This window comes from Halyomorpha halys, unplaced genomic scaffold (genome assembly GCF_000696795.3).
Source record: "Halyomorpha halys isolate HHAL.00 unplaced genomic scaffold, Hhal_1.1 Scaffold2020.1, whole genome shotgun sequence".
Lineage (NCBI taxonomy): Eukaryota > Metazoa > Arthropoda > Insecta > Hemiptera > Pentatomidae > Halyomorpha > Halyomorpha halys.
In genome coordinates, this window is record NW_027109251.1 from 76,640 (window position 1) to 89,935 (window position 13,296).

A 13,296-nucleotide genomic window follows, 5' to 3' on the forward strand; every position below is an offset into this window, starting at 1 on the left:
ATATAATAATTACAATTACAACTGTTAAAATATATTTTCAATCAATAATCTTGCCATGTCATGCCATTAAACAACGATACAAACTAATATGTCATAATAACATCGATTAATTTCATTTAAAATTAATTAAAAACGTTTCAATCGATTTTTTTTAAATTAAAACTTTGATCTCATTCTAGCTCATCACATGTAAAAAAAAATCTAAGAAATTTTCATATTAAATTATGACCCTTATTCAAAATTTAGTTTCCAATAATTTTAGTTTCATCAATAAAATCAAATAAAATTCAAGAGTTTATTGGTATTCCATTAGTTTGACTTTTATCCTATCAGATACAAAATAAATCCAACAATAATCGATAGAAAACACTAAATGTTCAACAAAAACAAAAGGTTATAAATTGTTTTTTACGACTTATGGAAAAGATTGTTATGAACAAAACTTTTTTTATTAAAAAATAGAACAGACAGGAAAATGAACCAAAACAAGTTGGTTTGAATAATTATTCATTAAGACAAAGGGTATAGCTTCATTTTATAAATGATTATATTTTTTAAATCCTGAGATAAGCTTAGGAAACATCCACCTACCAACTACATAAATTAATTAGGTAATGAAAACTTTCTTTTGATTAAAAAAAAATTAGTGATGGATTCCACTCAAACTACAGGTTTTTCCTAGAATAAAATGACTTTACATTGGCTTACCAAGTGGGATTTCTAAAGTTAATCTAGACCAAAATACACATACCAAAAATCGGACTATCCGATCTTTAGCAGTTTGATTTCTGGACTAAACACAGAAAATCGTGTTTGATTCCAAGAATTATAGTTTTTCCACTTTATTGCCTGGTTTAAAAAAAAATTAATCCTATAGTACACGTCAGCACATATGCGTTTATGTGTGTCTGTCATAAAAATCTCTTAACACGTAATTGATATTGATGTCGGTTTACTATTTCTAGCTTAGAAATAGAGCAAGGCATTAAATTACGTGGTCAGTCTTTCCTAAGTATTATTATAAGTTTCGATCACATACGCAATAAATTAATATGAATGTACTAAACCAAAGTCGAAAGAGAAATGAATGGGGAATAAAATTTTCATTTAATCCACTTTAGTTGAATACATAACACGTTTGGGTTAACATTGACAAAAGTGCGATTTTTTCGTTGATGCAGTAAATAATGAGTTTCATATTGAAAATGAGGCCAAGGGGTATGTGCACCCACTCGAGTGACACCGTCCTGTATGCCTTCGTGTGTCTCTGAATGTAGGCTGAAGTTCATTCTTCTATCTCCAGGCTCCACACAAGAGATGATAGGATAACAGAAGAAAAGTATAATAATAGGAGGAGTATAATAAAAGGATAATAGGAGAATACCCAAGATCATGCTTTTATAGATTGCTATCGTGATCGGCTACCTAAGGCCTCAGAACGCACCCCATATTTTAATCAATCTAGAACACCTCAATGTTTGCAAGGTGAGATGTAGCGCCGAAACTTTTTTTTATTTTCGCGTTTAGTCATTTAATCTCCTCACTTGGTCTTATCCTTTATTTTCGAGAAGCCTTATGAGTATGACATGGGTCGTAGCTGCGGCCATACACGGCTTACTCCTCACGCATCATTCCGCAACGCGACTGGCGCACATCTCTACGATCCTCTGAGACCTGGCCACCAGACGCTATCAAAGGCAGAGGAATTCTATATATCGAGGTTTTAATAATTCCAACAACAACAATGTGACCAATTTCTTTGTGTGATTTAGCCACATCTGTGCTGATACCTGCCCCCCCCCCCGGAAAGAATACCTATCAACACAGGGACAACTGTGTTTGAATACTACAGTTTTTCCCAACTGGTTAATGGATACCAGGTGTTGAAGGAGCAGAAGCCATTAAGCTAGGAATGAAATCACACGGTAGTGGTTTCCCACCCTCTTGGGGCCTAGGGGAGACGCTCACCTAGTGGGCGTTGGATCTAATATCCAATGAGGAATAAGATTCCAAAAAGGTGATGCTTCTAAGGAGAATTGGGCGAAAAAGGGATCCGACCACGGAAAAGGAAACAGAAGTAAGGCGACGGGCTAGAGAAGGGGATGCACTTCGACCAGAAGGGCTTATCAGACCTGGAACGCAAGCCCTTAGGCATAAGACGACACCCACGGCTTAGACGTCACCTCTTACTGCACACCACGACTTGCATCACCCAACTCAGTTATTCAGATAGATATTAGGTAATAAGACATAATTTAAACAATATTTTATGGCTAATCGTTTATCTTAATCATTCAGTCATTTTATAATTGTCATTTTAATGTAATACTTTTATAGAACACATGTAATCTTAATTAATTACTTCATTAATTTATTTTTGGATAATTGTCTTAAGCGATTATCCTGGCATCTCGATTAATATGACAAGAATACATAGGAGGATATATCGAATGGTATCAATAGTACATTCTAATATGCCCACCCTTCTACGTTTCTACGCACCTTCAGCAGTGCATCAGCTGTTCCCTTGCCGCAGGTTAAGCCGAATTTCTGTGGATGCTGGATCTCATATATCTTAAGACTAGGATGACTCTTGCCCCGAACTGAAGGCTGGGAGAAGGTGTATAGGGTCTGGTCTATATGCCAACAGCGTTTCCTTTTCGACATTATCCTTGCCTCCTCGTTTGTAAAGCATTCTTTGGTCTGCGGTCATTCACTTTCTCGGGAGGTACTCTGTATGAAGACATTCATTGTGAATATTTAGCAGTTCTTCTTCAATGCAGGGAAGTGTTCTTGGGGATCGCAGAATCTCTCCCATCGAGTCCTGGTGCTCTATTCTCAGATCCTCTGCCTGTCCACGGCAAGACGGAGGCTCCATTGTTACGATCTTAGTTGTGCTTGATTTTTGAAATTTCTATACGGTGCTACATTGACGATTGTGAAGGAAACGATAACTAAGGATATCGGCACCATCGCTATAATTGCAACAGTAAAATTACCTTTGTGAATAAAAAATAATGATCCATTTTTTTAGGTAAACGATAACATAGAAAATTATACTCATTTAACAGCTTTAAAAAATTGATTTTGAAAAAAAAAATCAAAATGTAATAAATGGTTTAATTTACAAGGTAAAAAATTTTATTTTTAGTATTATCTAAAAATAAAATTTTTTACCTTGTAAATTAAACCATTTATGATATATTCATAAATGGTTTAATTTACAAAACTAAAAAATATATAAGATAAAATTTTATTTTATGGCACAGCTTATATTCCTTTTTTATGACATCATTTAACAATCTTTAAACATGCTTGTTGTACACTTTATTACCTTACACTTACACCGATGTTTTATTCTAAGATGTTATCTATGTGAATTTTATTAGTTTGATAAAAAGAAAATGTATCTAAAAATTTGTAGTTTTGAATAATAGTTATTCTTCAAATACAGGAGTTCGAAATAAATTAAGATTAATTTTTTTTTAAATAGTATTTCAACGCAAAGAAACAATCTCATTATTAACGGGTATAGGTCGCTGACTATGGTCACGCAGTACACCGCCATGACCCCGTTTTACTTGTTTCCAACATTTTGTAGGCTATTATAGTTTATTGCCGCCTTGCCAATGCCTCATAGATTTAATGGCTACGATTACTCATGAGTGGTCGTTCTTTATAGTGCTCCTTGTCTTCCTATTTCAAAGCTCAAGAGAATTATGACACTACTTTCTGTATTTCGTAATATTAATGTCTTTATTCCTGTTAGTTGTAAAAGACATTCATTAAGTCGCAGAAGGGATGTTTTTGTAACATATGATTGATAATATTTCCTTTATATTAACTTAGATGTTTTTCCATTAAATAATAATGTGATATGTAATATCTAGTAAGTTGAATGAAAGAATTGCATATTTAGCACTCAGCGCTCAAAAGTCTAAAAAATATTAATATTTTTTATAATTACTTGTATGCCTTGACAAATTTGAATAACATAAATAAAACGCATTGAAAACTATTGACTTTCGTGTATGTTCCACATTAATCAAATTAAAATTAATAATTAACCTGATATCAATACCATCACTTTTGGTTTGTCAATAAAAATTAAGGTTTCTGATGAACAGCCATTTAACTATTATAGTTCCTTCACCAGCAATTCAACTTGCTTATTCATAGAATTATCAAATTCTTTCATATTTGTCTTAAACATCGGATGTGTGGTATACTTAAATCTTTTGTTGAAACTTGAAGATCCTTCTTCAAATGGTAGGTAAGGCTTATTTTTTTGAGGCCAAGAAAGATTTACCACTTGTAATTCGACTTTAGGCTACATCTTTCGCAATCTACGTTACTTCAGAATAACGCTTAGAGCAATGCACCATTTGAAAGTTCTTGTTTTTAGTTTTCCAACGGCCAATGGATTTCCACTTACTCCTAATATCCGTCACATTCTTTCCTTATGCGCATATAAAACTTCCAATACTAACTGATAATATGGACAATACTCATAGTAATAGAATATTATTTTAAAATAAATTATTTATTTTTTCATTAGCTAGTTATTTTGAGAGATGTGAAAAACTATCTTTAAATATACAAAAAAAGATAAATAAAAGTATCTAGAACCAAATAAATTTTAAAAACTTTATGCAGGCTATTCTGCTCAGGTCATTAATTTCTGTCCAGAAATTACCCTATTTTGTCAATTTTTCACATAAATACAAATATTGTTGTGATAAATTATACTAGAAAAGGTTGACTGTAATTAAAAGTTGTAATTTTTAATTTAGTGTGAAGAATTAACAAAATAGGGTAATTTGGGGACCATATATCTCTATATTTTATGTAATTATTTGCAACCAATTATAGCAGCAATTATATTTTGAATTTTATGGAGAGTATGGTCCTTCTGATAAGTCCTTGATCCAATGTTTGTAAAACTAAGAAAACATTTTAGGAAAAACAGCAATTTGATGGCTTATACATTTAAATTTTATAGGATGCATTTACTGCCTCCCCCAAATAATCGTTGTAATGTCTGCGACAAAATTTACTTTTTTTTATGTAGGCTGAAGCATTAATGAATTGGGAGATTCCTGAATTCAAAAAATATTGCTGATATTCTCAATATTGAGAAATGTGAAAAACTATCTTTAAATATACAAAAAAAGATAAATAAAAGTATCTAGAACCAAATAAATTTTAAAAACTTTATGCAGGCTATTCTGCTCAGGTCATTAATTTCTGTCCAGAAATTACCCTATTTTGTCAATTTTTCACATAAATACAAATATTGTTGTGATAAATTATACTAGAAAAGGTTGACTGTAATCAAAAGTTGTAATTTTTAATTTAGTGTGAAGAATTAACAAAATAGGGTAATTTGGGGACCATATTTGTATTTATGTGAAGAAATGACAAAATAGGGTAATTTGTGGACTGAAATTAATGACCAGGGCAGAATAGCATGTATAATGTTTTTTTAAAAATTGATTTGGTTCTAAAATTGTTAAAAATAAAAATTGGCCGGATTGGCCTCGTCATACTTATAATGAAAATTAAATTGTTTTAAGACTAAAATTGGATAACATATATTTATTTAACAATAATAATTAGTCTCAATATGTTGTAAAGATTATAAATAAAAAAATAAATTACTATTTAAAAAAAAAAGTGTGATGAATGGAGAGAAAGAGCGATATCGATTCCTTTCCAACTCGATCCTACCTTCGCCATTTTTGTGGCTATAGACCCACCCATCTTGTCTTATAGAGGACTCTTCAAACTGCTATAAAGAACGGATATTCGGACCGGCGTCTCCAGCATTACTCCACACAGTTCTCATGAAGATGCCAGTATTTACCTTTGCATGAAGCTTTATATGACTCACAACTAAATAAATAAATCAAGATCGGTAAATTCAGAGTTTAATCTTAATTACAATATGTTTATGAAAACTTTGTCAATGCTCAGTGGTAACAAAAGTGTGCAAAATTAATAAATCGAAAATTAAATTCAGCTCTGTGATATTTCAATTTATGATTTTGTTTGCCACTAAATTCAAATATTGATTTTTTTTCCATTCCATCACAGTTTATAATACTGGTGAAGAACTAAATAATCCCTAGTGGTTAAAATGCCCTGACAGACTGTATAAATGAACAACTTGGTATTCTATCTTCGATATATTTAAAATTACTCATTGAAATTCCATTTAACATTTTCGAGATTCCTATCGACTATTTCTTTTCCCTAATTGCATCTGAGAGCGAATCATAAAAAAAAATTGAAGATTAAATTTAGCATCGCAGACGTGGTTCTGTGCATAAATGATTTCTTCGTTTAAATTCAACTATTCTTCAATCTAAATTCTGGGCATCAATATTTTCAAAGAAATCCAGGGTTTATTTGAATGAATAGATATAGAAAAAGTAATTATGCAGTCGACTGATTTGTTGCTCAGGAATACATTTTATCGTGGTCTACAGAAGTAGTGGTGAAGGTAAAGCAATCATGACAGTCATAAATATTTAGAAACATTTAAAAAAATGTTTGATCTAATTTCTTTTAAAGCATGTTTTATTTAACTGATTAGTTGAATGATCTGCCATAATTCGCTTTTACGTTTGCATAGTAATAATATTCTTGATGCCAAGTCTCTATATTTTAAGTAATTATATGCAGCCAATTGTAGCAGCAATTATATTTTGGATTTTATGGAGAGTATGGTCCTTCTGATAAGTCCTTGATCCAATGTTTGTAAAACTAAGAAAACATTTTAGGAAAAACAGCAATTTGATGGCTTATACATTTAAATTTTATAGGATGCATTTACTGCCTGCCCCAAATAATCGTTGTAATGTCTGCGACAAAATTTACTTTTTTTTATGTAGGCTTAAACATTAATGAATTGGGAGATTCCTGAATTCAAAAAATATTGCTGATATTCTCAATATTTACAATCATGGTTTAGCAATTGAACAAGAACAATAATTTAAAAAAAAAGTAATGTCACGTAAACGTGAAGAAAATTACTTACAAATTAGAAACTTCGCACATAGGAAGCTATTTTTGCCCTTGTAATTTTTTAAAAATATTTCAATATCTAGAGATAGGTTCTACATTAATGGATCCACTGAAATTTGGGATCTAAACTTAGTCTTATATAGAGAAGGAATTTGAACATATAATGTTTTTTTTTTCTTTACAGAACATCTCCATTAATATTAAATTAAAAAAAAATAAATACGAAACGAACTACTTTGGCTTTAGAAAGCACCAAACTATACCTTAGAAAGTGAAAAAAAAGAGATGAATAATTGATTTTCAAATACCTGCTTATCTCTTCAAGACTGTGGAGGAAATCCAATGCTTCAGATACGTTCTGTATCCTTTTAACCATTTCCACCTGGAAGGAGTCTGATCCCGGCTTTAGGCTCTGGTAAATCTGCTGCAATCTCAGTAATCCTGGAATAAATTTCAATAGCAATTAGATGGATTAATCTTTCATGAAATTTAAGCTCCTGTAAATTTTTTTCTTCATTAGTTTCAATGTTTGACTAGCAGTGCAAATGTTTATGTAAATACATTATATTAAAATATCAAATTAAATTAAATTATTACAGAAATACAGAGAAAAATCCGATAAAGCGCGGTATGTGTAATAATGTTTACTGCTACTAATATTACTATTTTCTTACAGCAAAAAAAATTAATTTATTTTTGAATTTCTAATGATGAGTTACCGTGAATTATATATGCGGAGAAGATGATTGCGGTGCGATCCGATACACACATACCACTGGCAAAGTAACCACGAAACTGATTATACCAAGAGGGCACTATATATTAATGAAATTAATATATAGTATCATATAAAATACTGATAAATAAAAAAAAATAAATATATCATTTACATGTACAATTATTTAATGTTAATAGTTAAATCTGGCCGAAAATAGTGGTTACGTTTCAGGCCTTCATGAGGGCTCAGAACAAAAAACAGAATAATATCATAAATTTCAATTTCAATATCAAAATCAAATATTTAAATTTCAATATAAACATCAAAATTTCAGAATTTCGGCATTTTTTCAGAACGTTTATATTTCAACTCAAGAAATACATTAAAATTAATGGTTAGAAAGAACTAAATTAACTAATAACATTAAATAATTATACATGTAAATAATACATTTATTTTTTTAATTATAAATATTTAATTAGATAATATATATAAATTTATTTTTTTCAAATCATCCTCCTATATTTTTTACACATTTATAAAAAGTAGAGTACTTTAGTACTCAGTAGTAGAGAAAGTGCTTTAATATTAAACCAATTTTAAAGCAGATGATCTGGGATGGTGTAACTTCTGATTAAACTCCAAAGTTTTAACTTCTCAAAATAACTTTCGTTTTTTATTCAGAAATATAGTCTTTTAATTTGAGAGAAATTACTTGGAAATTAATAACATTTTATAGTTTTTTGTTTGGTAAAAAAACCTTCAAGTACTAAAACCTCACTGATGTCATAGTAGAGGGAAATCAAAGCGCTTTTTTGAATCTGTAATCGTGGTTACTTTTCAGTATTGAATCAACCCTAAATATTATTTTAACAAGAAAGTTTAAATGAAGGCTTGATGTTCTCAGCAAAACCATAGATTACATTTTTTTTACAGTGTACTAAAGATAATAATAAATCAAGATGCAAATAAGTGAGCTACATTCCGCCATACCACATATCCATCACGGCTATTTAAGAAATATACTGACAGCTCAGAAAGAACCATACTCACTGACTGACAATGAACAGCATTTTGATTAGGCTGATGGGTGAAGAATTATTAAATGATTTGTATTTCTAGCAATATTGCAATATTGTTATATTTTAAAAGAAAAACTTAAGTTTAAGTGCTTAATTTTATCTAAACTGTAACATCTTTGAAGGAAAACTTGTATATCTCAGAAATATATCACTTTCTTCCCGAAATTATCTGCACAAGCTGACAAAATTTCCTAATAAAAGTGGTTCATCTCTAATTAAGTGCCCATAAACACTTAAAATAAATTACGTCTTAAGACAATTTATTTTCAATCGCACTTTAGTAAAAGTTAAATAAACTTAAAATAAAGCAATTTTTACTAGATATATTGTAAATATAAATTTTTTTGTAAGTAATTTAAATAAAAGACCTTGTTTCTTAAAACGAAATTGTATTAACTTACACGACTATTCCTTTTACCTCATCTTATTTAAAATGAGATCATGAAAATCGCATATAGTAAAGATGGCATCAATTTTATTAATATTAATTTATTTATTTGTATTTATAAAATATACGTAGACACGGAATCTTTGCTGGGAAAATCCGCTACTGATTCTTTTGGTATTCTTCATTCACAAGCCTCGAGCCTTAGACTTCACTGTATCCACATACCCGCCGTAGGCAGTCAACTAAATATTTGAATAGGACTATATAAATACACTCAATCTCATAGTACACTCATACTCAATATCAACATGACATATTTGAATAGGATGAGAATATTTGAAGGTTTTATGGAATCTTCGATACCCACAATACTTAATGAGATAAGACACTGGACATATAAATATATGTAGACGTATATTTCAATTATTTCAATTTCATTAAGGGACATTCCATTTAAATTAATCATTCTGAAGCAATCATACCTCTTCGATTTTCTGTAAAAATTCCACCGATTGGGTATTGTGGGGGTTTTTATCTTTCCTTTTTCTAATTTCCGTTGATACAAAAGATTTTAGCTAAGTGAGATAAAATTAGAATATAAAGAGGTGAAATAATAATGATAAGCCTATTATACATTTTTCATCCAAAAAGAATTTTCTAGACCAGGAAAAATACCAATGATCATTCCATTTCATTAAACTTTTCAACGGTTATATTAATGAAGGAATTGGATAAATCTCAGAGGTGTTATGAACGATTATACAAAAAATAGTCACCGGAACAAAAAATATTGTAATGTAAACAAAAAGGTAAAAAAAATTCTAATTTTTAATTTATTTTGAAAAATGGGATTTTTAGGATTTCAGACGACTCTAAAAACGAATATAATTTGATTTTTTTTTAAAATTTTAGTGAATAAAAATCATTTAATTAAATTAGTAATATTTATTCTTATCCTTCAGAAAGAAACAAATCGATTGACTTATAATGACAAAAAGTATACTTATTGAGTTACGGGCCAAAAATGCTTACTTGTGTTAATAATCTTTTTTAACGAAAAATTGGGCCAGCCTATAATCTTCCGTGGAAATTGTTGATCATTTAACAAAAAGCTCCATCACGATCGGATGGATGGTATGGCAGTGCATAAAGTACGAACCAACATCATTTTTATATATTTGATGCCAGTACATATAATAGATTTACTTAAGTAAGCGTAGAGTAGACTATCAGAAGTCTTGCTCATTATTGTTCATTAGCCAATCGTAAAAGAGAATTCAAAAATACAGACCGAGCCATGAGAAATAATATAAATCTATCAAAATTAAATGAGCACTCTTTAGCAACGCTATAATCAACATTCAATTAGCTGGGGTGAGGTTCCTAAGGAATCTACCATTAAAGTTTTATAAAAACCGACCGTAAAATAAAGATGAAAAAATAATTTAAAAAAAGTTTAAAATAAATATAAAGTAGAAATAAAACTGATGAAAATATTTGCAGCAGTTGTAAATCCATTTATATAAGCAGATCTTATCAGCTGTATGGTCGTTACCTACACAGGGGGGCAGGGGGGTGGTTTAGACAATTTTCCCTCTTAGCAAAGGAGGTGTATGCAACAGTTAAGCATGGGGCTCAGTTTTACATTCAGTTCAACAGTAATGCTCATCATTACAATCTAAACTGAAACAGAAGTCAGGCGATAGTAGGATCTTACTCATCTGACACGCCCCTGGAGTTCTTATTAAAGCCCGCATTTTTGGCTTCACTTTTACTCTCAGCTAACCCCCTCCATTGTACTCCCTTCCTTTAAGCCGTCCTATGACCAGAGATGCTATCTCTTAAAAATGCCATCGTACATTAAGTACCAATAGAAACGATAACGGCAAGAAATAACTTAGTCTTCCATTCTACATATTCATCGGCGGTAAGGATAATTTTAGTACAACCCTAGATATAGATCTTGGAACCTATAACATTCCTTGCTGAGAACATTTGCAATAGTTTACACTATTACATATTATTTATTTTACAAAATCAATGAGTTGCTTTTTTTTTTTTATCATTGCTGAGTTATATTTTTTTTTATCAGTGCTCGACATTAATTTTTTCATGATATTTCTTTTAATTAATATATTTTCAAATGCATCAATAATATAATTTACCCACTGATATAGGCATATATTTTAATGTCGTTTAATCTATATGCCATAAATCTAAAAAATATGAGTTTCTTTTATTATGTATTAAAATTGTATTGGTTATTATTTTGAATAATTGAGAATTAGTGATTAATATATGATAGTAAAATGAGATTTTATTACATACCATTCTGAAAAATAAATGAATTTATATTTGTTTTACATGTTCCTGGTAAGATTTTTGGATTGAGTCATATTTACTTATAGAAAATCAACGATGGAAACAATTTTACCCTTCTATGATATTATTATTTACTACAATTGCTAATTTACACATGTTAAAAGTACTTTTTCCCCTCATCAATTAACTGGACCTAAGATTAACTTTGACACCCCCCCTACCTCTGTGAGAAATAATTATAATTATCTTCAACCCGCTTGAAGTAGCATTTTGTAATACCATCCCCTCAGAGGAAACGAGAGTGTTGGCCCTGTAGAATACAACTGGGAGGACCCCTGCAATAGCATCTGTCTCGAGTGTTTTATGTACTAACTTATCCAAGTGCTATCATACTCTCTGCATTATATCATCCACTCAGGTCCACCATAGGCCACTTCTCTTGAACAAGAGAACATGTGTTCCTTTTACTGTACAATCAAATACTTCTTACTAAGAAACAATCTGGAAAGTGATCATTTATACAGATTATTATTATATTGGATAATCTACAAGTTGTAGTAAGAGTTTAAGTTAATAATTGTAATAATAAAATAATCATATCTTTTATTATAATTTTATAACAGTTTTATTACATATTTTTGTGTGTGTCATTGTGACTTGTTGGTATCGTATTCTGCTTCAAGTTCCGAAATAACTGGGTAACTGAAACAAATTTAATTTTTTTATAATCATATTTATTTTAATTTAAATTATATCCAAATGTACATTCTCAACAGCATGTTGAGGAATCACCTCTACCGATTATTCCTTGAATTTTGATTTTTCGGAAACTATTTATTTCTACTTACTCCATTTATATAATTTAATCAATGAATTTTTATATTCTATGTGTATTTAATTTTATTATACTATTCCATTGGATTGATAACGCAGCTCTGAACTATACGTCTACAAAATCTTAAAACCGCAATTTTAACAATTCAAAGTGTGATTAGTTGATATCACCCTTTAATTATACAATATTTTTAAGGGAATCGGATCATATAAATTGCTACTTTTTAATATTCTGAAAAAAAATTAACCACTTTTATATTTTTTTCAGGCAAACTGCCTAAACGAAGCAGAAGTTTTGATGACTCACGTACAATGGACAATAGCACTAGCATGATTCTACAATTCCATCAAGCATATTAAATTAGTGCTAGAATAATATTCTTACACTGTTTTATATAAATTCTATATTCTAAAAACTGGTAAGTACGTATTATCTAACCCTAGAACAATCATATCTTGCTTCTTTACTACAAATAACACCTCATAAGCTGAAATTTCAAATTTTTACTTTACATTCGTCCTGGTAAATTGGTTATTTTGTTCAAATTATTATCAATTTCGTTTTCGTTTGTGGGCGGGTTTGGACGAAATAGTTTAACAAATTTTCTCTATTTATGCTGTATTTTATGAATAATGATAAAGACCACTATAAATGACGATAGCTTAAAGGCAATGTTAAAACAAAAATGGAGTTAACATTTTAGGTAGAGTTGTCCGGAGGAAACTTTGGACGGTGGAGGGTGGGAATGAAAATTAGCTTCTCCTTTGTGGAATTCATTTTTGGTAGGGGCGCATGCGTAGCCTTTGACAAGGACATGAGCTAAGAATACATCCAACAGGTGCAGATGTCCTAAAAATATAAAACAACTAAATGGGTCAACCTTTCCTAGGGAAAATAATCATTTTATATTTAGTCAGCTTTT

General features: G+C 30.2%; 1 protein-coding gene across 1 annotated transcript in view; it reads right to left on the reverse strand.

The window, feature by feature from the left end:
- LOC106690989 (glutamate receptor 1) overlaps positions 1-13,296 on the reverse strand; it is a gene marked incomplete at its 3' end in the record, with an annotated part of 112,417 nt that overhangs the window by 67,905 nt on the left and 31,216 nt on the right. Inside the window, exon 2 of the mRNA XM_014436624.2 lies at positions 7,338-7,470. Within this exon, the coding sequence (XP_014292110.2) occupies positions 7,338-7,470 (133 nt within the window). The remainder of the gene's footprint in view (positions 1-7,337; positions 7,471-13,296) is intronic.